Here is a 27,541-nt window from a genome sequence, read left to right as displayed (position 1 = left end):
CTTTTCTTGTGTGTTCTGGTTGTCGATCTGCCCATGTCTATGTGTGGCTGTTCTCCTGCGCTTCAGTTTCCTGTGTCTCAGTGTGTCATGTGGTGATAATGCTCCTTTGAACTCGTGGATTTTTATTTGGGGATTTTTGGTTTCCCCCTTGTTTTATTACAAAACCCCCATTCCCAAGCCAAACATAATACACAAATGTCTTTGGATATAAAAGAAAGCTTCAATTTTCATAGAAATCCCCCAAACAGACTGGGAGATCATGCAATCTCCACAGAGGAAGAACCATCAGCCACTTACACATCCCAATAAAACACTGCCAAATGCCAATAATTATTTTGGTTAGGTATCTAAATTCTAATTTGCGGTACATGTGTGTGCTTCTGTGATGTGTTTTTTTATGTTTATACCTATGTAGCTTTTGTTTTTTCATTATAAAGTACATCGCTGTACCTGTAAACTCAAGGCATCCATCCATTTACACCATGTGACCCCTCATGAACACATAACACTAAAGTGCTTGGGACCATAAATGTGTGCTGTGGAGGTATTGCAGGAGAACTATGAGTAGTCATATTTTGTAATGATCTTGGTATAGCATATCCATCACTTTTAGCCTTCTATTTTACTTGTCCTTGTAGCTATTTTGCAGCACTGTCTCATTCTATTATGTTTAATGGAACTACATGAGAAAACAATGGCATTAATTAACCTCTTTTTGCACACTGTTCACCAGTCAATAGTTGGTTAGTTGTGCTGGAGGGAGAGAAGGCACGGTAGCAGAAAGTCATTCCTGTCTGCTGCAATCTGAATTTTAATGATTAGTGTTGCAAATTTGATTGAAATTTTGCACTTTCTTGCCGACAACGCACTTCACCATGTCACTTCTTTTTTTCTTTTGGGGGGGGGGGGGGGGGGGTTATCTGGGTCGATAGGTACCTTGAGTCCCCACTCATGTGATGTGTGTTCCTGTTTATTTTTGTGTTGTTTCTGTGCTGTTACTCCTCCCTACAAAGCTTTGAATAGTCTCAGGCTTAAACACATCTCAGATTTACTTGTTGAATATGAAACATAGAGCTGTATTCTGCCCTAATAATTACAGTTATAATGGGGTGTCATGAGATTATAGATAACAAGAGAGCAAAGGCATTGTGTCAGTGTCTTAAGACCGCCACCAGATGGCGGCAGAGTGCGTTTCGCCTCAAACACAGCTGTTCGGAAAGAAGAAGGAAGGACTTCCCTCGCTGTATCGTAGTTTCCGGGGCGTTCAGGGCTAGCTCGGAGGTGATAGCAACACCACTGTATTTGGAGTATAGATCGTTCTTGGGTATTCATCATGAATTAGGACGGAGCTGTCTGTCCCTCTAAACATCTCGGTGAGTAAAACGTCCACCCATACCATAGGATCAAATAATTATATTATCGCTCGTGTCGGTTTATAGTGTTAAAATGACGCGAGTTGAACATTACCCCGCTAACTGCCGCTCTTGTGTTACGGATTAAATGGTGACTGTTTACTGTGGCGACTTCCTTTCGCGTCCGTTGTTACTTCTAGCAACAGCAGATGTTTAAAAACCCTACGGAAATTGCGACCCTGCTCAACCGCATTCCCAATAACGTTTCAAAGCATCGCACTTTTTGTGAGCGCCTGTTCTTGTTAAACAAACATGAGTCTGATTCCGCTGCAGCTTCACGCCCTTATGTAACGTTGGGAACTCGACACGTCACTGAGGGGGCGGGGCTTTAGTCGTTGTACAGGTACTCACGTCTGTCCTGAAGCAGCCTGTAAACATTGCTCTTAAAGTTTTACATATAGGTTTGATACATGAACATGAATTGTCTTTTAAAGTTTCAATTACAATTTCTGATGGTAAACATTTGATCACATTTCCAGCTGTTGTACCTAATTACCGTTTCAACCATCTTCGTGAGCTTTTTTATTTAGACGATGTTAACATTTTAGGTTGTTTAAAAAAAAATAATAATTTTAGCTCCTTGTTAACCCCCCCCTTTTTTTTCTTTCTTTTTCTATCTTTTAGAAAACCTAGTCACTTTTTGTTTTTTCTCAGCAGTTTCAGCACTTTTATTTCCCCATCTCTTGTGTTTCCAGCTATATTTTTCCCCATTTTCGTTGTGCCTTTTTTAAAAGCCCATTTTAGCCCCTTTAAAAATGACTGTGTCCATAAATAAAGTGTTTGTCAGCATAATTTCATCAAAGGTTTAGGGAGCCACTGCAGAAAGGCCAAAGAGCCATATTTGACCAACCCCATCATTGGACCAATCATTAGTTGGAAGTTAATTACTGGAATACATTTTTCTTATGATTGTATTTGTTTGTAACGGTATTCACGGTGACGCTGCCTCTTTAAATAAACGTTACTGTGACTTATATCTGCTGACATTCGCTTGCCTGTTGCTGGTCTCTGAGTCTGTGGCGGAGAGCGCTATCCTTTTTCTGCTGTTGAATGCCGGGGCAGCAGGCTGAGGGTGGCTGATACGGACAGCCTCAATAAACTGATCAGAAAAGCCAGCGACATGGAGGGGGTGGAGATGGACTGTGTACAGGGGGTCTCAAAGAGGAGGATACAGTTCATTCTGAGCAGTGTCTCTCACCTCCTCCATGATGTTCTGGTCAGGAGCAGGAACGCCTTCAGTAACAGACTCAATACCGCAAAAGTGCAGTACAAAGCGCCACAGGAGATACTTCATTCCTATAACACTAATTATTATCTGTGTTTTTCTGGTTCGCCTTGTATAGAAATATAATAAGGGATGAATGAACATTTCTATTCTATTCTTTGGGTAGGATGGTGACATTGTGTCCTGCAATGTCACTGAAGGGGTAGGGCTATAACCAAGGCCACAATTTACCATGAATAACTGGATGGGCAGTCACAGAAGTCCTCAAGCTTGTTCAACCTGTGGCTACTGGCGGTGTATTGATCTGTTGGGTCAAGTATCTTTTGAAAAGTATGATGGGGATGGGGCCTATCCAGTATCGGTATCGGGTTCCAATATCAACGTAATTCACGGATCGGACATTTCCGATCCAACCTCCGGAACTTTCTGATCCATGACGCCGCATCTGTGCTTCTGCCGAAAAGAGTCCACAAGTGTTTTCCTGCCGGCGGCTCTGCCTGCTGGCTGCAAAATGGGGAAAGGATTTCCTGAATGGAGGCGGGTCTCAATGAGATGCGGAGTAATGAGTCAGGAAATCCTTTCCACAGTTTGCGGCAGCCAGCGAGCAACGCTAGAGAAGTAGTGCTGTGCTAACCAACGTTTCATGGCAACATGTCACTGTTTGGACATATTTAACGCACAAAACACAGAATTTCCCGAGGGATTAATAATGTGATTCTGAGGTGTTAAAGATATAACAAGTTTATTATGAATTGTCCAAACATTGTCCAAATTGAACAAAAATATTTTGTATTGTTTCCTTTTCTGACCTTATAATAACCTCAAGTTGCCTTTTGTGAGAATACATGCATAAATTAATACTTTACTGCAGAGAGGAGTGTATTACAGCCTCATAAAATCAACAATAATGATGATCATCATAATAAAAAAAACAAACGGCTCTGGTATCGGAATAATGTCTGTATTGGCAGATATCCAAAATCATGGATCGGTGCATCCCAACATGCGTTCAAGAGACCTTGTATTTCGATGCAACACCTCAAAATATTAATAAAGCGATTGTCTAAATCACCACATTCCTATAAGTAAATTTTAGTATATAACAATGCTAATTACAAGACGAAGCAGCTCATTTACAATATTTATTCATGCAAAAAATGTCTTTAAATAAAACAAACAGGACTAAAATTAAGAACGTCTGGCATACACCAAAGGAAAAACATTCACATACTTTAAACTCAAATATTGTCACATCAGAGGAGTGACCTAAAGACAATACAGATCTGGTTTCAATATTTATTTATGGCATTTTCCAACTCCACCCACAACACAATAACATGTACTCAGAATATCCGCATTCATTTCAAAGGCCACACGTCATAAATCATGGATACAATTGTCCTCCGTGTGTCATCTTTAAAGACTATATATAGACATTAGTAGCTTTGTAAAAGGCATCTTTGATATTTCAGGGAGTGACATTGGCCAACCTGGTGTATTGAACAACTGCATGACTTACAAAAACTGATTGATCTAACAGATCAACACACTGATAGTTGCCACAGGTTGAACAGGGCAGCTGATTCATGTTAAATTGTGGCCTGAGTTGCAGCCCCGCCCCATCAGTGATGTAGCAGGTCCCCACATTACCTTTCTACTTGTACTGCAAAATAATCCAACACTTGACAATGGATCTATATTACAGTAATGTGTATTTAAAGTGGCAGGTGCCAACATAAATACTGTCACTAAATACATTCATAGACATTATCTCTCATTCAAGCAACTTCCTGCATGTTTTCCAACTGATGTTTGATTTAAAGGACCGACACACTGACAGGTTGAGCCAGCTTTAAGCAGATGCGACTACCTGTCCACCCTGACTCCTGTTGAATTTTGACCTGGGGCGTAGAGCCCCGCCCCCTCTGTGACGTATCAGGGACACGCTAATGTGAGCGCGTGCAGCTGCAGCTGAGCGACAGTAGCAACCTGACACATGTTCGTGAAACAAGGATGGACGCTCCGAAAAGGTACGGCACTTTAGAAGCGTCATTGTGAATGCGGTGAAACGGCTTTAAGCCAGGGCAGCTGCGGGTTTCCGTCGGGCTTTTAACAGCCGCTGCTGCTCGCTGTAACGTGGGACGCTAAAGGAAGTTGGTCACAGTTCACTGGTCCGCCAGTTAACCCGTAACACTGGATAAAACGAGCTGCAGTTGGCGGGGGAAATCTCGTAACAAAATTTTGGCAAAGCGGCTTAAAAATCTGCTTAGATTAGAACTTGTTCTGGCTTCTATTCATTGTTTTTGTTTCCATGTTGGCCTCCTGACCACGACTTCTAACTACCACTCATCGATTGAAGGTGTTTGTATATGTGTTTTCTTTCCCCCCAGTCCATAACATAGAACCGTTCCAACGTGAGTGCGACTATAATGATGAAAACAGAGATGGCAGTGTTTGTGTAGCCACTTGCCTTTCACAAAGCCACTTATATATAATTGTCATATAATTGATGGTAGATGGAGGAGGATTGTCTCTCACTGCTACAAAAAGAAAAAGAAATTGTCATTCAGTTTAGCATTCTTAGTTTTTGGAGCAAATATGGTCTTTTCCTTGGTAATATTTGGGTATGAACGATTTTTTAAAAAAAAAATTTAAATCTGGAAAGGCTACACTGAATGCACGATTAAAAGGAAGCTAGAAGGAAATTCCAATCCACATTTTATTGACGTTGAGATTATAGAAAAAGCAGACATTCTGAATACCGGATTTTGTCCTTTGGGTGGAGTTGAGATATGTCAAATAAATATTGGAACCACATCTCTATTGTATTTGAGATTTTGGAATGTCATTGTTTGTTTGACGTATTTTGCATTTGTCATAAAAGGGTTTTAGACATTGCACATGATGCTTGTTCATGTCAATAACACAGTAATTCAGCATTGTCTCAGTTCTCTTTTCAATTGGGGAATGTAGGAGTAACATTGATCATACCAATGCAACTATGCTCAGTTTGGCAATGTGCTGACACTGACACCACATCTAGGCACACAATGAAAAGAGGAATGATGCTGGAAAAACCTGATGTCCCTGTTATGTCATGTTTCAACCTCACTGGCTCCCCTTTAAGATTTGCATATCTATCTTGAGAAATTAAATGTGTATTTCTGCTCAGACGGGCTCAGTGACATTTTCTGGGTTTATGAAATCTATAATGCTTCTATGCCAAATTTAACCGAATAGATATACTTTATTATTGCTAGAGCAAAATTCTCTGTAAAGGTAGCCCCAGTTTCCGGTCAGTTACCACAGCCTTTTTTTTTTTTTTTTTTTCTTTTTTCTTCGGAGGAGAGGAGAGGAGAGGAGAGGAGAGACAGAGAAATGCTTGGTGAAACAAAATAAATACAAAAAATACAAAATACAAAATACATACAATACCCTTGTTAGTGCTACATACAATTGTTTTTTTTTTTTTTTTTTTGATAATACATTAACCACAGTGATCTAAATATTTTCCAACTGCCATGAGATTAAGACCAGCCTGAGCAACAACAGAGCAAAAGACCTAAATAATGACAACAATTATAACAAAAGCAAAAAGCAAAAGGACATAGAACAAAAATAAATAAATAAATAAATCAAACAAACAAACAAACACAACAACAACAAAAGCAGACAACAACTTGGTTTTGATAATTAACAGAACAATCTCGTCAATGAGGAGTGGGAGTGTGTGTGTGTGTGTGTGTGTGTGTGTGTGTGTGTGTGTGTGTGTGTGTGTGTGTGTGTGTGTGTGTGTGTGTGTGTGTGTGTGTGTGTGTGTGTGTGTGTGTGTGTGTGTGTGTGTGTGTGTGTGTGTGTGTGTGTGTGTGTGTGTGTGTGTGTGTGTGGTTTGTCCTCTGGATGGACCACAGCCTTTTGTAATGTCATTCCGAGGGAAGGAGCCATCCAGAGTCAATCTTTTTTTTCTTCTTTTTTTTTAAGTGCCTCCTGCCCTTTTATTAGAGGAGGAAAAGCATTTTCAGTAGGTTATAATGTTTATGATCATCTTTTAAGTGTTAAAACATGTATTGTTTTAACAGGGTTTTTTTTTGTTCGTTTTGTGAATTATGTTCAATATTATTCTTGTTATTATTATTATTATTATTATTATTCAAGTTACACAACTGTTATGCAGAAAGGTCGGTGTCATCATTGGTCCTGTCATATTGCCTTTACAGCAACGGTCTGGAGGTGCAGGTGTCAGTGATGTATGCCTCTGGGAAATACAGCTCTCGGGGCCCTGCTCTCATCCCACGGATGAAGACGAAGCACCGCATCTACTACATCACCCTCTTCTCAGTAGTGCTACTTGGCCTGATCGCCACCGGGATGTTTCAGTTCTGGCCTCACTCCATTGAATCCACCACTGACTGGACCATCGACAAGCGCACTGTGCACGATGCCCCTTTGATCCGGCTGCCAGCCTCCAGCTCAATATCTGAACGGGGCGACCTAAGCTGTCGCATGCACACCTGCTTTGACGTATACAGGTGTGGCTACAATCCAAAGAATAAAATTAAGGTAACCCCACAGTGCAACAGAATTTGCCTATTACTTGTTCAAGCTCTGACTCACTTTTGAAAGGACTGTTTGCAGGTGTACATCTATTCGCTGCAGAGGTTTGTGGATGAGTTGGGAGTTCCCATCAGCAGCACGGGACTGTCCCGAGAATACAACGACCTGCTCAGTGCCATTTGTGACAGTGATTTTTACACTGACGATGTCACTCGGGCTTGCTTATTTATCCCGTCTATTGATGTGCTAAATCAGAATTCCTTGCGGATCAGAGAGACGGCACAGGCTCTCGCAATGCTCCCCAGGTAAAGGTTTACTGTTCACTCAAGTCTACATCAGTTTCATCCTGTCGATGTAACGAAGTTTAAATGTTTCTTTTATTTGAATCATTATAACCAGAACTAACGTTTTGAATCACTGAATTAGCCTGTGTGATTTGAACACAATTGAGTCCTCTTGTGGGTTCATTTTATTGCAGAATCGATTCTAATTGTACAATATTGTTACATTTTAAAACATACATCTCTAATACCATATATTCTTTGATGAGTCACCTCTTAAAAAGGAATTGCCTCTTACGAAAGGTAATTCTTTAGAATTTAAAATGGTACATGACAATGTGTATTTCTATCTTACAATAGTATAATATCTATAATGGTACAAAATAATTTAACTGGCCTTTTTGTTAAATAGGTGTTTGTGGACAGGGTTTGAAAGTGTACTTTCACTTGGTTTTGTTTGTTTTTTGTTTCTTACTGTGAAAGTAATGTATTGTCCTAATATCTTTCAGGTGGGACAAAGGGATGAATCATTTGCTTTTCAACATGCTACCTGGAGGCCCTCCGGACTATAATACAGCTCTAGACGTACCCAGAGACAGGTAGTGTATATTAAAAGCAGCACTTGTGTTTGAAATTGGGTTCATTCATTTCAAACGAAGACCTGTTCAGGCTTGTTTGGCTCCGACTTCGATATTGGTCTGGGTAGGGTTCAGTTTACTCTTCTCGGCAAGTGTATCTCTTTCCAGTGACGGGCACTTGCCTGCAGTCTGGTTAACAGCTGAGGCACAGGAAGTGCCACATTGGTCCACAACACAGTTGTCCCCGATTGTGATTTACATGCAAAACCTGCTTGTTGTGAGTCACTAATGACTAAATTAAAAGGGAAATGTCGTCCCTGGGCTCTGTGGCCAACATCCTAAACTCCTCTGAAACAACAAAATACATTTGACTGGTGCAAACCGTATTGAAACAAAAGAAAAAATAAACATTGGGGTAAGTTTTTACGATTCAAGTCTATAACTTCCTTCATGTAACTTAACAATGTGATTTGATATTAATTTCCAAGTAAACGCGTTTTACAAAGACCTAAGTGGCATTTCACCAAAAGTGGTCTCTCACAAACTACTATGAATGATCATCTAATGAAGATGAAAGTAGTATTTACAAGCGGGTAGGAAATAACATATTTCCCAGAGGCCTTGCTGTGATATGATAAATCTGGTTGCTTTTACCAGCAAAGAGCCATATGTCTGAATATGTGCTCTAGGCTAGACTGATGGTTCAGGATGGAGGAGGCTGGGTTTATGAAAACCCAGTTTTGGGACAGCAAACACTATCTTTAGCTGTAAGGAATTTCCTGCGCTCATCCAGATGGAGTCCATTTGGCATGCAGCTTCATCAGAACCAGGTGTTGGTCATGGTATGTTTCCACTTTATATTCGCTTTACCTGAGAATAAAAGCGGATACAAAATAAATTTCATCACCAAGCACACATTCTGGGACCTTTTTATCCAGGGCATTTAGTCTCGTTTTATGTGTCACAACAGCACGAGACAAAGGAGAAGGGTACGTTGTTTGTGTCTTCATTGTTTTAATGCATCGTTTTAATCCAGCGTTGTCTCTTGTAGAGCACTTCTGGCTGGTGGCGGTTTCTCCACTTGGACCTACAGACAGGGTTATGACGTCAGCATCCCAGTGTACAGCCCCCTCTCTGCAGACGTTGAGCTGCCTGAGAAACAGCCAGGGTGAGATATCGCACCTAATTTTTCTTTGTCTTGTTTATGGGCCGCATCGGTACCAAGTTACTTTAGCCCATTTGTCTTGGATTAAAGATATCTCTATGAACTCTGCAAGAAACACTGCTCTCGAGGAAGGAGTTATTTGTGGTTTACCCCATAAAATTTAGCCCGATGACTCGTTTCCTATCTCTGACTTTCCCAGGCCCCGACGCTACTTTATTCTGTCTTCTCAAACGGCTATTCACCGAGAGTATCGAGCCGAACTGGAGCGTCTGAAGCAGGAGAACGGAGAGGCACTGCTGCTCCTCGACAAGTGCAGCAACCTGTCCCAGGGCGCCGCGTCTGCACGAAAACGCTGCTATAAGGGGCAGGTGTATGACTACCCACAGATCCTGCAGGTGCGGCTGTGAGAAACTTTTAAGTGCTGTTACTATTTGTGTGTGTGTACATCATTTGCCTTTTGAAAGAACTTGTTGAACTGTTTTGCAAGTCTGGGGAATGAAGTTCCTGACTCTTGTTTATGAGCAAGGCCTGAAGCAAGGAAGCTAAAAGGGAAATTATTGTTAAATGTTTTGTTAGTTTGCAGTTTCATCATCTACCTAGATCAAAGATATACCCACTTCTCTCTGCAGGAGTCTTCCTTCTGTGTGGTCTTGCGAGGGGCTCGTTTGGGTCAAGCTGCCCTCAGTGATGTGCTGCAGGCTGGGTGTGTCCCAGTCATCCTGGCCGATTCCTACATCCTGCCATTCTCTGAAGTGCTTGACTGGAAAAGGTCTGCCTGTGTCATAGAGCTGTGGAAAAATATCAAATAGTTTGACAGCCCCGGATTTTGATTTGACTATATGTATTTCTTTTCTTTTTTTCCCCCCCTTTCTTTCTCTATAGGGCATCTGTGGTTATTCCAGAGGAGAAACTATCGGATATGTACACCATCCTGAAGAGTATTCCTTCCAGACAAGTTGAAGAAATGCAGAGACAGGTAAATGTCACACTGCACCTAAAAAGACAGCCTGCAGTAAACACGAATCTGTAACTAAAGTGCACGATTTTGTTGGTTCTTTGAGAGCTTAGTCTGATAAAGTCATCAGTGGGGCTGGTACGTGATTGAGCCTTTTCATTTTTAAGACATTCCAATTTCTTTACCACTCGACAAACCAGATCTGTGGAAGATGAAGCAAATTGCGTGATATACAAGAGACAGGAATTTGGAACCCAACCTCAGTCTCCCCTCCCCCCCCCCCCCCCCCCCCCCGAGTTTGAATTTCCTCTTTTGCTTGGTCTAGATTCGAAAAGGCTTTTAGAGGATTCAGCTATGTTGATTTTAGCTTGACTGAAATGCACAGAAGATAGCTTTCTTTCTTTCCACTTGATATCTGCATTGAGCCACAATAAACAAATGTGAAAGCAACCATGAGAAAAGTGCTGCACCAGTTCAGCTGCTCTTCATTCCCTTGTATCAACTCTAGTCCATTTACCAATTATACTGGCCAAACACACAGGTTGGGCCAAGAGCTCAAAGATGAACTCAGGGTAGGATTACACCAGACAAGCTCAGAAATATGGCTTTCTAGTTTTGGTTGAAGGGCTGGTCTGCTGAATACGACTCTCAGCAGTACTTTAGCTGTAGTATTGTTACCCAGTAGTCACAGTACTCCTCTGCCTGCTCTGATGGTCTACTCCACCGACTGCAAATACATTTTTTTTTTACATAATAAACACTAGCAACATTACATCACAGACAGAAACTAAGAAAGCAAGATCCCGCACCTGACACATTGCTCGTTTTAGCCATACACTCTTTGCATTGCAAGCATATGTAGTTATATCTATGTATTATATTATATCTATAGTATACCAATAGTGAAACTTCAATACATTTTAGATTTACCACACAATGGGATTTATTTGGGGGGAAAAAGGGTAATGTTCTTTCCGATTTGAGAAAAATGTCAAAACAATAGAATTCTTCTTTCATAGAAGAATTCTCTATTTAAAGAAGATATTTAAACATATCTGTAAATGAATATTTAAAGTCACTACAGTGCATTCATTAAACATTATTAATTATAACAGACCACAAAAAAATATACATGGTAATGGATGAATATTTCATTCAGATGACAGTTGCACTAGTGCTATTCTAATAGGCTCAAACATGGATTTCTCGAATTTTGACAGAGGCAATCTATTTCCATTGTTTATCCAGCAGAGGGCTCAACAGCACCTGGTTATGCAGTGCGACTGTCTTCCCATGTGTTGTGACTTAACCCTTGAAATGTAAAAATAGTAACAGATATTGTGTGTGCTTTTCTTTTATAGTAGGAAATTGTTCTTTTGTTATTTTGGGGAGTTACTGTCCTTCATGTTTTGGATGTCTCATTGCTCCAACACACCTGATTCAAATGAATGGCAATTTATCAGGTTTTGTGTGAGCTCCATGATGGCCCATTCATTTGAATCAGGTGTGTTGGAGCCAGGAGACATTGAAAACATCCAAAGCAGTGGTACTTCTGGAAGAGCTCTGGGAAGCACTGGTACAGATTAGGATATTGTCGACATATATTATACTTTCAGGAGTCGGAAGATAGAGAAGTTAAAACTTGCAGGTCACACGTGGTTTCGTCGTCATAATGCCTGCGACCCAATAAAAATAAAATAAAATGAAAGAAATTGACACATTATTGGTTTCACATGTTATTAGGAGAACAATTTTAACTCCATTTGACCCTCTTTTCATTTGTAATGGGCTTGTATACAACATTTGAAGTGGAAAAGACTATTAATACTTTCATTTAACTGGTGTGCATAACATATGATCAGTAGCAATTATCTCTTTCTTTTTTCTTTTTTCGGTGTACTCCACAATAATCAGAGCTGCCCATATGTGACCTATAGTGTCAGAAATGTTGGCTTCTCTATAAAACATGGCTTTCAAAGATTATTTCATTTGTGTGATGTGGTTAAGTGCCATAAATCCGAATAACTAAAGCTAATAATTGTTCTGTCTCCTCAAATGGTATATTATTGTTCATTATGTGGTGCCTTTTATCAGATTCCTTTATGAAATACCACAGCCAGACAACAAAACAATGAGGTACTGTGGGCTTTTAGTTCATCCCGTACAGGATCTCTTGGGATGCTTACATTATGATGGCTGTTGCACTTCTCTCAGTTGAAACGACAAATCTCATGTTTGAGATGATGTAATAGCATCCACTAAAGTCACATTTTCTAAGGCCACATAGTAAACAGCTGGGAAATGTTAACAGTGTTCAAGTGAGACCGCTGAGCCTATGTTTGTGTACTTGCTCCCATGAGCTTTGTTTGGGTCGTACCCTCAGACTAGGACACATACACTCCAGATCTTTATTAGATTAGCACAGTCAAATCAATTCCGTTATTAAATTAGATTTCATGAGATGGGAGGAGGGAGTCAGAGCCAAGGGTGGATTTTATCCTCTTGCTACTGCTTTGAGATTAAGGTCTGACCTGACAAGCAGCGTTTAACCCATATTTCCAGCATTGTTGTTGTCTTTCACACACTGTGTGTTGGCGATCGCTTGCTTAATTGACTGCATCATGTAATTTTCACCCTCATAAATCTTTTTTTTTTCTTTAATCCCCCAATTTTCTTTTATTCGTAGCTGAATAGAATCCTGGCAGGCATTGCATCTTTTTACTCAGTCAGTCAGTAAAGTAATCCAAGGCCTCCTGTCAGAATCTTAATCTTTTAATGCAAGAAGTTCTGGAGTAGTCAGAACTTAACAAGCTAAAGTTCAATATGACCTTGAAGGGACTGAGCAGAGGCGGACATGGTACAATTGTGAAGGTTTTTATCTTCTTTTTTTTTTTTTACCTTTTTTTTTTCCATTGTCATTAATCTGCATCACCAGCACCCTGTAATACCACATGAACCCGGCTACTAAGGCAGTGCTCTTCAGATGTCGTCAACTAGGCCGAAAGTCCTGCGAGCTTGTTTCTTAGTTGAGCTATTTTAATAAGGATTGATTTACACTGGGTAATTAATATTAACAAGTAATATCTGCACATGTGCATGTGTGTGTGTGGAAATGTTTTGATCACAGTTAAAAGTGAAGCGTTAATAAATCTTGAAGAAAATAATATTCCCAGTGAGGACCTCTCACGATTGGAACAGATTTGGTTTTACTGCTGCTTTTGATTACCGATATGTCAAATACACTAATGATTCCCTGCTTGTGTCCACAGCTCAGTGGCTGCCAATTCTGGTCTATAGGTTTAATCGTCTGTCAGACACTTGACAACTTTCACAGAGTTAAACAAAGCAATGTAGATTACTGTCACTTCGTCTCTCTCTGTGCGTCAGCTTTTTTAACTCCAGCTATGTTAAACAATCAAAGAGTGAGAGCAAGTGGAGACTTCACTAAACTGCAGGGAAATCAGAAGATTATTTAATTTCAACTAGGCATTACATCAGGTTGGCTGCTCCATTTGTCTTGCATTAGTTCCTACAATTTGCAGGTTTATAGTTTTAATTTCCAATACACGTATCTCTAATTTGAAGGAATACATTTTGGTTAGCTCTTGGCTTGTGCACGGTGTGGCTGTGTCGGTACGGCTTCACATTCTTTTTCAAGCAGTCAAACAAACGAGAATCGAGTGCGTGAACTGCGGTCCAAAGGCTGCTGTTGGAAGATGCAGTACGGGTCTCTCTTTTTTTTCTTGCAATGATGCCTGTTCTTCCCTGCTCATAAAAATTCCTGCAGGCGCTGGGAGAGGGTGGAGGGCGACGGGATGGGCCCTTGGGCCAGCACAGTTTGCTTTATACCTCCTCCCGGTCGGAAAAAGAAACTTTCATCACTGGCTGATTTATGAGCCGTTGGGATTCCCCCCCGAGATTAGAAAGTCTTTTTGGATTCTCCTAACCCCCTCTGTAAAAATAAGTGCTGTTTTTATCTTGGTATACATCCTCAGTCTTTTGGTCCAAACAGACAGTGCTCGTTTAGACACAGTTGTTGAAAATATGTTTATTTAACAGAAGGAATGCACAAAAGCAAATAATGAGACTGACACATGAACGACTTTATATCAGCTGCATTACATGTTCAGCAGATGGCTCTTCACTACAAATATTCACATGTTCTACAGCAGAATTGTTTGATTTGGATTCAGGCAGAAAGGTGCATTTGGAGGAGTATAGCGTCCTGCCTCCGGGGGAAAGACTTTATTTGACGCTTCATTAACTCTTGTAGAGTCCTTTCAACTTTGAACTGTCCCAGGATGTTCCCTAATAGTCCCACTTCAACAAAAATACAGGAAGTGCACAGACTGAACGTGCACACAATCTTTCATGCTCGCAGTGTTTGCGGGGAAAAGGATAGTGGAGAGGTGTAGATGGGTTAAGAGTTCACTTATCATAAAGTCTGCTGTTCAAAGCAGAGATCTGAAATGAAACCTGTGCAATGAAAAGAGATTGGATAGAGCTTCAGACGAGGAGTTGTTGAAGGATAAGACATTGAAGAGGCTTAAGAAATTGCCTTAAAAGATGTGCACTGAGGCGGACATATCTGGATTTTACATTTATGACTTCACACAACTGTTTTCCTCTGTAATGTGCATACTCTCTGGTTTGAAAATACCACAAAAAAATGGTAATAACACACCGACATCTGAATGTAATATCTTTTTGTGAGGTTCGGGTCAATAATTGTTGGCTGCTGTCATTATCTTTCTTTCAAATGCATCGGCACAATTATTTAGTGTTACACATTTGGTCAAACCTATTATGGTGGCTACAGTTTCAAATAATTGACTACTCCCTTGTTGACAGTGCATTTTCAAAAATGGACAGCCAGAGAAACTCTCTTATCTATATCAGTGCAGGAGTGTGTTAATCCTGAACTGTCAGTTCTGTACAACATGTCTCATGATTTTTAAAAACTTGTGCTCCCTTTGTCTATAGGCACGCTGGTTCTGGGAAGCTTACTTCAGCTCCATGAAGGCTATCGGCTTGACAACGTTGCAGATCATCAACGACCGCATTTACCCATACGCTGCACACAGCTATGAACAGTGGAACAACCCACCTGTGGTGGTATGTACCTGTGCACACTTGATTTTGAGCAAGATGTCCACCATATCAAATGTGTTCAAACAGTTACGTTCTGATGTTTCCTCGGTCTCAATACCTGAGGGCTGCTCTTTTACAAAACACATCCATTTGACGTCTACAGCTCTTTGGTTTACCGCTCCGAGCCAACCAGTTGGATCACTCTTTCCATTGCAGATATTTGAATGACACTTGTTGCACTCTGGCTATGCAGATGGTCGCCGTGCCGCATAAGTTTTTCCACTTTCCTGTGCCTTGTTCGTCAAAAGACTTCTGTCTAGTGACAGAAGATGTTTCGTCTCTTTCTGAAGTGCCACACATGAAGTGCTCCTCAGTCTGTTAAAACGCCCAGATTTGGTCCGAGGCAGCCAGTTTGTGTCAGCAGTTCTGCGCTCAGAGGATGCCTCCAGTTGCGGTGAAAAATAAGTTCCTGTATGACTGAGTCATTGTGTTTGTAGAGAATATGCTGGATGTGAAGAATGGCGTGTGTGTGTTTAGCATCCCTGTGGTTGTGGGAGTTTGTGGCTGCAGACATCTTGGCTGGGCCATCATCTCTCAGGAGCTGTTAATCAGCCCGGTCTGATCTGGAGTCTTCTCCATCCTTCGTCTGTGGGATAGAAGCATGTATAAGACACCATGTGCATTGATGCATAATAATGCCGTTGGATCTGTCAGCTATCTACTAGGGTGCCAGTTTAAGTAAATCCTCTAAAAGCCGAAGATTAGAGAAGTGACAGTCCTAATGGTAAATCTCAAGTGTAAACAGTGGAATGTTTTCTGATCGATCTGTTAAAATCTGTAAGGTCACTCAGGATTCAGTCACCATGTTTACATGACACCCAATATTGCGTCAGTTGGACTGAAGCTCGACTTGGAAAGTACACGTAAACATGTGAGTTTTTGAAGTCTGAGACACACACTTCGAATAGCCCAACTGGTACAGGTTGAGCTGTTCTATATAAACACTCGAGCGCTGCACCAAAACCCGACTGGAAGAAACAACTGATAAACAAGAGCAGAGGAAAAACAAAACCAAGTGACTGGTAGGTGTAAACCTGAAAAAAAAACCTGGCAGAGTTAATTTTTGGACGACTACAGAGAGTCACGTTGTGCTGTCTCGGCTCACTATTGACTGTTTTTATGACGTTGTCCTTCAACCTGAAATTGCTCAAAGCACGTTTATAGCAGCCTATCATTGTGAAGGCAACATGATTTCAGCAACCAATCAATTCCACCTCTGTGCATGTCTACAAGAACAAAGACAAGCGTCCAATTAAACGGTCTCGTCCAGCTAGAATTGTAAGCTGCCCTTGTAGATTTTGGTTGTTGGGCATCTCGTATTCCAACCGCTACACTTGACGTTGCCCCCTTGTGTCAGATCATTTTGTAAGAGCCCCCAAACCTCTCTTCTAATCTGTGAGCATTACACCGGTCTCCGGCCTGTTCAGACTGAGAGGAGGTTAATTGTGTCGGGGTGCAGACCTTTGGCCATTTCTGCCTCGGAGGGAGATGAAGTGTTTTCTGGATGGCTTCAGTGAATGGATGGCGAGAAGAACTTGCACACAGCACTAAATAAATCAGGCAGACATTTTCCCTCCTATAGTCTTCAGGCTGGTAATTGAAAGCACATTTCCCAGGATTGCTGGTGCCTTTGGAGGGGGGGGGGATAAGGGACAAGCTGCTTTTTGTTTGGGATTCGTAGGTAGGGGGCATACTTGCAGGGTTTCTACATTACAAGCCCTGAGCTCCTCAGACTTTCAAAGTTGCCAGAATTGAAAACATTTTTTTATTGCGTTTGGGAGCTCAAAATATGAAAGTGAAATTAACAGCACACTTAGAGATATTCTTCTTTCTATTCTCTAAGTCTTTACTTCAGTAGTTGCAACTTGAAATGTAAAAGTAAAAACCCAGCTGTAAGGGTTAAAATGTAGCTGAACATTAAAAGATTTTAGTTTCACTTTGAAGTAATCATTGACTATAAAATATGACGTAATCGCTTATGGGGGGGACTTTTTACAACTCATACTTTGCTCATGCACTGTGGGATTAGAAACCTTTAAATAACCTTAAAGAAAGTCAGTGTTCTAACTTCAGTTATTTTCCTCTTCAGATCAGTCGGCTAAAGCGGTGTCAAAATTACAAATGCATTCACACTCTTAATGAATGAAAATACACAGTTGTGTACCAACTTTGTTTATAAACATTGCACTACAATTAAAGATGGGAGTCAGTCTACATTGATAGCTCCCTTTTTTTTTGGTACACAAACATGCATTCAAGTTGATAATTATTCCCTCACTAATGTGTTGTTGAATTGAGTGGAACCAAGTTTGACTGTCTTCTTTATTAGTGAAAACAATCGGTGTGAAACACACAAAGAAAGACCTTTGATCCTGAGGCAGACCTTCATTTTGTCTCGACAATTAAACATTTTCCTTTTGATGCGAATGTAAAGCGCAACAAACCCACTTTCAGATCTGTTGGAGGCGCGTTGAGCTGCGGCTTTCTTTTTATCTCACCGATTCTGTTTGACAAATGACTTAAGTGGTCTCAGCAGCTTTTATTCTGTTTTAATGCATGTGCACGGAGTATATGTGTTAGTTTAATTATTTCCCTCTTCTCCTTGTGTTGACAATGTGAGAAAGACCACAGGGAAGTTTCCACTTGCTAGTAAAGCCAGCTTTTATAGGTGATGGAGTGACTGATGTCGAGTAGAAAGCAGTGGCTGTGTCTCTGTTGACAGACTTGTGTTGATGCTGTGGAAGGAGCCACATAATCACTCAGTGGCCACCTGGGACCAGTGGAGAAACGGGGTTTACGTGTACTTCAAGAAGCCCACAGATTTACTGTGCTGGATTGCACTGGTTTTGCCCCTCCCAGACCGACTGTCATTGTACCCAAGCTGAAGCATTTATACCGTGACTCTGATGAAGTTTATGAAGAGAAAATTCTCACGCTCCTACTGTAGCAAGTGTCATGTCACTTTATCTTTAGGAGTGAGAGCTTCAGCTTCTCTTTAGTTTCTGAAAAAGAAGCAACCTGAGGAGGAAATGTTATCATGAGCATGCTGGCTGACTGGTTTGTACTTCTTTTTTTTTTTTTTTAAGTTGAGCACTTAAGTACACGCATACCATCAGAAAACTCTCCTGCGGTTTCCTTCTTTTAACAGTGTCATTTGATCCAACCTGGAGTCAGTGCGACTCCCAGGGTTTACAGGCCATTTTAAAGGCGAGTAATAAAAGAAAAGCCAAGTTTCACACTGCCGATAGACGACAACAAGTCGCAGCCTGGCAAAGTTTACTTTTCCTCTTTCTTCTTCCTCTTCTTTGTCCTACCCCATTTCCCTACAGAGTTTTACTTTTTCATAACTTCAGAGAAGCCGGAATCCACCCGGTTTCTTCACCTGCAGCTCCAGTCAGTGCTGCTGCTTCTGTAAGGCTTTCATTTTGGTGGGCACTCCTTTTCCTGAAGAGCCACAATCCTGCATGCTTTCAGCCTCTTTCTGATCCAACAGACCTGAATTTAATCAACGTGTTGTCGTGGCCCTTCAGGACCAGGAGTAGTGCCCTGTAGGCTAGGCTACCATCACTATTGCTTTACATGGAAATTGGTGAAAGGTTTTTATGTGTATATGTTTATGTCCTCTACAGCTTGTGTCTTTTTTCTGTCTCCTCTCTTGTGCAGAAATGGGCCAGTGTAAACAGCCCCCTCTTTTTGCCACTCATCCCACCAAGGACTCCTGGGTTCACTGCTGTGGTCCTAACCTACGATCGCATTGAAAGTCTTTTCAGGGTCATCACAGAAATTTCCAAGGTGCCCAGCCTGGCTAAGCTGGTGGTGGTGTGGAACAACCAGGACAAAAGTCCTCCTGAAGGTCAGTAGAACAGTAAAAGAGAATAAATGTTGGCAATAAGATAAACTTAAAATGGGTCCAGCTAAATGAGCCACATAGATCAAACACAGAATGAACATACATGGGATTATCAATATATTGCACAATTAATCTGCAACAGGTGTCGAAACAGTACTTGCACTGGGGGGGCTGTTGTTCAGTGGTAGTGATGGGTAAACTGGTCACAATGTAGAACTGATTAATAAAACGTTCAGTGAGTTGGCCTCATTTTTCCCAGTTCCGTGATCTTGTCGTGTTCTTGTCTCCCTTCAAGACAAACCTCATCCATCCCAAATAAACACTGTTACAATAAGCTGCCCTCACACAGGAGCAGTTAATATTTGGCAAAATGATCAATTATCCCTTCCTAACATCTCCTTATTTTAAGAATGAGCAAACATACAGTAGATTTAAAATACTTGCAGTCAATTTGTACATCTCAGTTACAGTCTGATCAGAAACTATTATTTTAAATCGTTTTCTGGCACCGATCAGTTCTTGTGAAAAACTGTCAGGAGTATAAGTGCCTTTCTTTAATTCACTGCTCAGTCTAATTATTGAACCTAATCTGGCTACGAAAGCATAAAACTGTATGTAGTTTTTTTTTTTTTATCCCACAGACGCATGCAAAGCGTAGTATTTTTTTTTTGCCATGAAATGTGTCCCACAGCAGTAAGCGTTAACGAATGCAATGAAGTAGTGAGACAACTTTGAAGTGCTTACCCGTGGCTGCGAGTTGCCTTTTCATTAGAGGCATCAGCGGCGCCTGGCTGGAGCTTTGTGTCCCATTAGAATTAACTAGGGGCCATTGACGGGTCAGACTCACGGGCTCAGGCCAATATGAAAACAGATTTCCTCCCTGTTCACTCCCAGCCTTGATCTGAAATAATAAGACCCCCACTTTTGTTTCCTCTCGTCTTTGTCTTTATATCCAACAAAATATAATTGCTGTCAAAGACGTGTAGTTTTGCTTGTACAACTCAAGTCAGTAATTAGGTTTTGTACTTTTTTTTTTTTTTGTCATTTGGACAAAACATTCTGGCATGCTTGTTTTGTACATGTTGCTCCTACTTATCTATAAGATTATAATACATACCTAAAATTAATAGCTGCATTCGCATGTGGATTCGTTTTTTTTTTGGGGGGGGGATTGGTGATTGAAGGCAGTTTAAGAAGTCGCACGTCACAACACTTGACAGTGTGCTTTTTGACTGATGCCAAGGTGGGGCTAAAGTTTCAAACCTCGCATAATAGCCTATAATTCCCTCACTCTTACTGTCTATTTCCAGCCTTGGAAATAAAAGAAGGGATGACAGTGCCATGGAGAGAGTGAAAGAAGAAACTCTGGGCATTTAACATAGCAGTTCTCCTGACAATAGCTTTTGACAGCAGGCCTCAGACGTGGTTAGGAGGAGCCGGGGCTCCTCTCATACGCTGCCAGGCCCGAGTTAGTCCATTAATGAGCGGACACATTCTGTGTGATCTGACTGTGCCATCGTCCGTGCCATGGACACTGCCCAAGACTTTTGTAGCGCTCCCCTGAAAAGAAAAAAAAACAAAAAACCTACTTTGTTGATGTGCTTCATGAAGAATCGTCGTGTGGTTAGATTTGCACGTGCTTGAGGTTAGTGTTGCGATACGAGTCAGTGAGTGAAGTTAAAGTCCCAGAGCAGCGTTTTCCACTGCCAGCAGATTTCAAAATCTCCCTCGCTGACAACTGTTGTTACAACTCTGCACTTGATTCCCCCCTTGAAGTGTTCATACATTTTTTTTACAGTGTCACGGGGCATATATGTATATTTTGTTTGTTGTATGACAACCACTATTTTACATTCATAACAATTTAGAATAGAAATACTTTATTATTCCCAGAGGGAAATCTTTTTTTTATTTGTGTGTGTTACTGACCACATTTAGCAACTAAGCCTTTTTTTGTTGTTTCTTTCCAATTAACAACTGTTACTTGATGCCAATCACAGGATACACTTGCACTTTGGTCCCAATGCATGAACCTTTCTTTGCACTTCTTGCACTGATGGTGTAAAACATCTCTGACTGAGGCAGTGCATCTGATGGAAACTTTCAATTTACACATAGAACAAGAACACGGGACTTTGTACTTGTCATTATTATATAGTTTCACATAGTATTGGAAATCTTTTTCAGAAATCTAGGCACAAATTAATTCAAGTTGGAGGGTTTTTTTCAAGACAAAATTATTCAAATGCATGTAGTTTGTGAGTTTTACGATCTCCAGAAGATTTCATTGTTTTTAAATGGCATAAAATAAACAAACAAACAAAAATCTATAGGGCCACACAGTGGTTTAGTGGTTGTCTCTCTCACCTCATAGGGAGATCAGTCTTTCAGGTGTGCTCTATGTTGTGCGCAGTTTGCATGTTATCCTTGTACATGAGTGTGTTTTCTGTTGCGACTCCAGTTTCCTCTCGCAGTACAAAAACATGCATTTGAAGTTAATTGATGACTCTAAAATTGTCTTTAGTTGTGAATTAGCCTGTGTGAGTGTCTTTTCCTGCGTTTGCTGCCGCGCCCCATGACACTGGATTAGATGGAATAAATATACGTTGCCAACACCAATTGTCAATTGTCTCAATTTTCAGAGTTCTCATCTAGCTAAGGGTCAAACATGATGACGATAATGTCAAATATAAATTTTTGGAGGTTTCTGAAGTGTTAGAAAATACTTAGAAGATAATTCCATTGACCTAGAATCCATTGAGGTGCTCATTTCTTATAACAGACTCTTTAAATATGGTCGGTTTACTGTTCTATTGGACAAATTTACAACTTGACATAACATTTTTCAATCAAATATCAATCGTAACAATTGTCTCCGGTATATTTTCTATCAAGAGATAAAATGCACTAACAAAGTAATTTATCTTTGTGTATTCAACTGTACATGTGCTCATTTTTTGTTTTGTTTTTCCTTTGGCTTTCTGTCCTCCTTGCAGAATCTCTTTGGCCAAAGATGACCGTCCCTCTCAAAGTGGTGCGAACCAAAGAGAACAAACTGAGTAACCGTTTCTTCCCCTTCGACGAGATCGAGACGGAAGCCGTTCTCGCCATCGACGACGATATAATCATGCTGACACCTGATGAACTGCAGTTTGGTTATGAGGTGAGAAATAGACGCCCAGTAAAAACAAAAAACAAAAGAAGGGACGGGGAAGGTGACCTTCAATATGCCTCCCGTCCTTCTTGTGATGGCATGGAGCCACTTTGAGTTGATCTCTGAGTTTAAAGTCGTTCGGGAAGATTACGGTTTCATTCTGTGCTCGTCGGGGATTTGACTGCCTGCTCCAAGTGTTTGATGTGTTAAGAATGATGACAGCTGTGAAGCTGATGCTTTCCATGCCCTCATACCTGCCCGGGCTCGATGACTAATGCACACTCACCTGAATCCATTTAAAAGCCATTTAATAAAATTGTGCTCAGTTTAAAGATAATTACGTGGAATTACAGGCCGAATGGAGAAGTCGTGTGATTGGTCACCATTCTTGTTGCTTTCAATAAAGGGATCAGATTGGCTGATGGTGGTAAACCATTTGACACTAGCAGACATCTATTAAAGAATTTGAGCCTGAATATTGTTTTGTGCTTTGGTTTGCGAGAAACTGGCATCTATTCATGACAGTTGGATAAAAGACCAGGTCAAACTGAGAGATCTGTAAATGTAGGTTAATACTTGAATTTGAGCCAAAAGATATGTACGAGTCACCTTTATGGTTGTTTTCTCACTCCACTGGTCAAGATGCAGAACTAGATTGTATGTTTATCTATTTCAATATATTAATAGGTCTTAACGTGATGATTTATTGGCTCTGTCTTGTCTCTTTCTGCCGGTCCTCTGAGCCTGGTCCTGCACTCGTGTCTTCCTGTTAAAAGGGGTTTTTCCCTTTCCTCCACCTCCTCTCTTCATTTATTTTCTCTATAAATATACCCTAAGATGACAATATTGTTGCTCCAGAAATTGAAGTGAATAATTCAATGATTTTTTTATAAATGTATCAACTGCACAATATGTTTGCACACCAACAAACATCTGCTATTGGAGACAAGTCTATCGGAGGATTTTATTGAACAACACTAACGGCACAATCACACTAGAACCTCTTCCAGTCAAAGCTCTCCAGTCTAACCAGACCTTTGTTGTAAGCAATCAAACGTCACCTTGGTCCACTTCAGAAGAGGAATTTCAGCCAATCTGTCTTCTGCATTGCTGTTTCCTTCAGGTTTGGAGGGAATTCCCAGACAGGCTGGTGGGCTATCCAGGAAGGCTGCACCTCTGGGACCATGAACTGGGGAAGTGGAAGTACGAGTCAGAATGGACCAACGAGGTCTCCATGGTTCTTACCGGCGTTGCCTTCTACCACAAGGTGACCAGAGGAAATTGAGTATATCCAGCTGCTTTAATTCTCTCTCTGTGTTTCTCTCAAGGGCTTGTCGGTTTTAATAATTCTAAGCTCTCAAGCTCACATACACGGCTCATTTCAGATATAAATATTTAGAAAATCTCGCACCTCCATTTCTCCTGCATATTTTGGATACTTATGTCACTGTTGATATTAAATATTTAATTATCTTTTTTCCTAGTACTTCAACTATCTATACACATACAAGATGCCAGGAGACATCAAGAACTGGGTGGATGCTCACATGAACTGTGAAGATATTGCCATGAACTTCCTGGTGGCGAACATTACAGGCAAAGCCCCCATAAAGGTACATTTCCCTGCTCTCGACTGCTATTCTATGTCTTATTTAACTTCCAGTGGGAGGCTGAAGCCCAACATTGCATTCCGGGATCTCTGGGTCTGATCAGCTATCACCCTTCAACATCAATGCTGCTCCCCCACTCCACCCCATCACACTCACTGTGCCCAGGTGCAGGGGGCCATGAGCTAAAGCCTGACCTCAACCTCCCTTATCTGAGTGTCACTCACTGGCACCCCCCCCCCAGTGTGTTTTCTTAAGCTTGCCGGGTTTCATGCACACCCTGCCATCAAATCACAGGCTGCACACTTCCCTACACCTGCAGCCAAGGTTCCAGCTCCCAACAAGTTCCTTCACAAAACACTCCCAACACCATGTCGTCCATCTTCCCTCCTCTGTGTGCCTTGGTCCGGAGTGCTGGCACGTCCCGGGGTGTTGATAAAGTTTAGACGACAATAAATCATCTTTGTCTAACTGCCCTGATGAAGATTAGGTCGTCGTCTTCATCTTGTCAAGTGAGGGAAAAACTCATGTCGGAAGTCACGGTTTAGTTTTAAAGGGCGAAGGGTTGTGTCTTTAGAACAAAGTGTAGAAGTGAACGGACATTACCCGTTTGACTCATTTGTTTTATTTTTCTTTAGGTGACCCCGAGGAAAAAGTTCAAGTGCCCTGAATGTACTGCCATTGATGGACTCTCCCTCGATCAGACGCACATGGTGGAGAGGTATGCCTGTTTGTTTTTGGAAAATCTGGATCAATTGAATCCACAGTGTAATCGGTTTATTCATTTATTTTATTTGCGTGTTGTGTGTCTGTGTGCTAACTGACTGCAGCTGGACATCACATGCATGTGTTGCTCTTTTGTTAGAAGATCCTGCTTTGGAATTTTGCAGAAAACCAGTGGTGGAATATTTTTTTTCTTTTCTAATTATGGCATCTTCCATTAGGTTTAAATATTGATGGATTTAAAATACAGTTTTGTGGAACGTTTTCTCCATGTTTGTTTAACACCAAGGCACATTTTTTGTTTAATTCTACTTTGCGTTATTTGTTAAGCAGTGTTTACAAGAAGACTTTGTTAAAAATGTAAAATATTGAAACTATGAAAGTAGTTGTCTGCTTTTTAAGACTTGACAATGATAATGTTTAAACATGAAAAATTAATTAATTAATTAATTCCAGATCAGTCATTGCAGGTTACAAGTAGACAGAGCCTGCACTTTATTTATATTCAGTTTGTTGTATATAGAACCGTACAGAAAACAAACTTTAGGGAAATGGCCTAACTGGATTTATCCTAGCTTTTTATTAATTATTGGACAAGTGACCATACAAGGTTATTTCAGCATTTCTTCTTGTATCTTTAAAACAAACCATTAGAAGTTAACGACAATTACAAAATGCACTACTTTCCTGAAAATAGGATATTTTGCAGTACAGTACTACTGTGCAGGGTATGAATAGAGTTTTTATAAAGCTTTCATGGTTCAACTCTTTGAGGATTTTTTGACATTTGGGGTTTGTTTGTGAGAAGTTGTGAAGTACTTTGTAATTTAGGTCAGTTTTGCACTTTAAAAAAAAGAAGGGATTTTTCACACTATAAAATGTTACAAACACAAAAGTAAATGAGTCTTGCAATAGCCTTTAACAACACACACTTGTGGCAGAAGAAGTGTGCTCTAGAAAATGACGGAAGTTGTTTTCACCTGCAGATCTGAGTGCATCAACAAGTTTGCCTCGGTTTTTGGGACGATGCCTCTGAAGGTGGTGGAACACCGAGCGGACCCGGTACTCTACAAGGACGACTTTCCAGAGAAGCTCAAGAGCTTCCCCAACATCGGCAGTCTCTGACCAGCCCACAACAGACGCCTGGGTTTCTTCAGGTTGTCAGTACATCGGCACCTTCCAGGAACATTTTACTTTTCATCTGGAGGTTTCCATTTTCAGACCATCACCTACCCTTCAGTTACAATGGGCTTCATTATCTTCTTTCTGTTAATTTCTTATTTATGTTGGAATCACAAATCCAGAATACATTATGGTTACTATTGGGATGACAGAGGACACAGACACAAGCCTGGGGATGGTATTGGGAGCTGTGCTATTTTCTTTATTAGTCTTAAATGTACAAGTTGAGGGTCACATTGAGTCCGATAGTTGAACACGCCGAGGCTCTTCACTGTTCTGAAGCCGCAAACTTTGAGCTCCTTCTCCTCTAGAGTCATCCGAACATTGTATAAATGTGTATTTATTTGCCGCAGCGCTGTACAATAGTCATAGTTTAACATGCAGCAATAATGCTTTTTTTCCTTGTCTTGAAAAGCTCAAAAACCGACCTTGTCCTTTTAATTGTACTGTACGCAAAGACAAAGTATTACATGCCGATCTTCCACAAGTAGATGATTCGGTAACATCTGTGCAGACTTTACTCAGCAGTTGATTAAATGTGACGACACACGGATGATGTACAATAAATGTTTCACACAGTCAGATCGGCGCATCAGACAAAGCTGGTACTACAAATCTAATATTTAGAGTGAGTAACTGCTGATTTAAAGAATAGATGCTTGAGCTACTGGAACAGTTTGAGCTCTAGTTTTTGAGGGGGAGTTGGGTTTTTCTTTTCCTTTCCTTTCCTTTCCTTTAACTCCCCGTGTGAGCATTTTATGTATATATTTAAATATATGTAAAACAAAAACCAGTGATGCTTAGTAAAGCATCCATGAAGTCACTTCATTATTCCTGTGCTCCACAAACATTGCAGAAGATGTACAGATGAAAGATGAGATGATTCTCAAGTCCGCATTTTCAAAGAAGATGTGTATAAACTTTTCATGTTTTGTCTTTTTTATTATTATTATTATTATTATTATTATTGTTGTTGTAGATTTAATTTCTTTTTGTCCTTTTTCTTTACCGGTGGTCCTCTCTTCAGTAGTCAGGGTGTGACGATAAAAACAGTGCAACCTTTAAAATGTTTTCATTGCCTTGTGGTGTTTTTATTTGACTTTTTAAAATGTTTTCCCAAACTTCTAAACGTTTCAAAAGACTTCATATGTCTCAGTGTATATAAGCCTTTGGAATATATAAGTAAAAAAAAATACACTGCACATGTCTCAATCTTAATTTTTTGGTTTTTTGTCTCTTTTTTTTTTTTTTCCATTTATGAGCGAATGAAGTGAGAAGAAGATGAAGTGAGACACTTTCCTTTTCCATGTCTGCCGTTGGTTGAATGTGCAGGCGTCTGGAGCGGACCCTCCGTGACTCGGCCGGTCCACTGTTCCCTCCAGCCTGTCACCTGTTGTTAATATACGCCGCCTAATCCACCCTGTTCAGTGTCAGCAGTTCAAAAGGGCGCAGTTCGTATTTTTGTCAAGTTCAATTAGTGTGATATTCCTGCGGGTTGCGCGATCTCATTTCAGCACTCGTGTCTCTTCAAAGGCACGGAGATGTGTGGGGATTTCACGGTTTGACTACAATGATGACACAATATTTTGGCAGAATGGAGCAATGCAATATGACAAAAGTAAATCATAGGTTTTTTGGGTTGTTTTTTTTTTTTAACAACTTGAGACAGTTTCTTCGCTCGTAGTGGCCAGACCGGGTCTTCAG

General features: G+C 40.7%; 1 protein-coding gene across 2 annotated transcripts; it reads left to right on the top strand.

The window, feature by feature from the left end:
* The first annotated feature begins 1,265 nt into the window (after positions 1-1,265).
* Positions 1,266-26,908, top strand: ext2 (exostosin glycosyltransferase 2). Of its 2 annotated transcripts, none has more exons than XM_080506180.1 (15): positions 1,266-1,373; positions 6,855-7,197; positions 7,273-7,496; positions 7,982-8,071; positions 9,102-9,218; positions 9,415-9,610; positions 9,845-9,984; positions 10,098-10,191; positions 15,154-15,285; positions 18,985-19,174; positions 22,168-22,334; positions 23,449-23,592; positions 23,810-23,938; positions 24,571-24,653; positions 25,642-26,908. In XM_080506180.1, the coding sequence occupies exons 2-15, from the start codon at positions 6,883-6,885 to the stop codon at positions 25,778-25,780; spliced, it is 2,160 nt and encodes a 719-aa protein (XP_080362306.1). In that variant the 5' UTR covers positions 1,266-1,373; positions 6,855-6,882; the 3' UTR covers positions 25,781-26,908. The 2 variants fall into 2 exon arrangements, with proteins under 2 accessions (XP_080362306.1, XP_080362307.1); XM_080506181.1 differs by lacking the exon at positions 1,266-1,373 and adding an exon at positions 4,652-4,667.
* Positions 26,909-27,541: the final 633 nt, after the last annotated feature.

This window comes from Blennius ocellaris, assembly GCF_963422515.1.
Source record: "Blennius ocellaris genome assembly, chromosome: 1".
Classification (NCBI taxonomy): domain Eukaryota; kingdom Metazoa; phylum Chordata; class Actinopteri; order Blenniiformes; family Blenniidae; genus Blennius; species Blennius ocellaris.
This window is presented reverse-complemented; position numbering and strand designations above follow the sequence as displayed.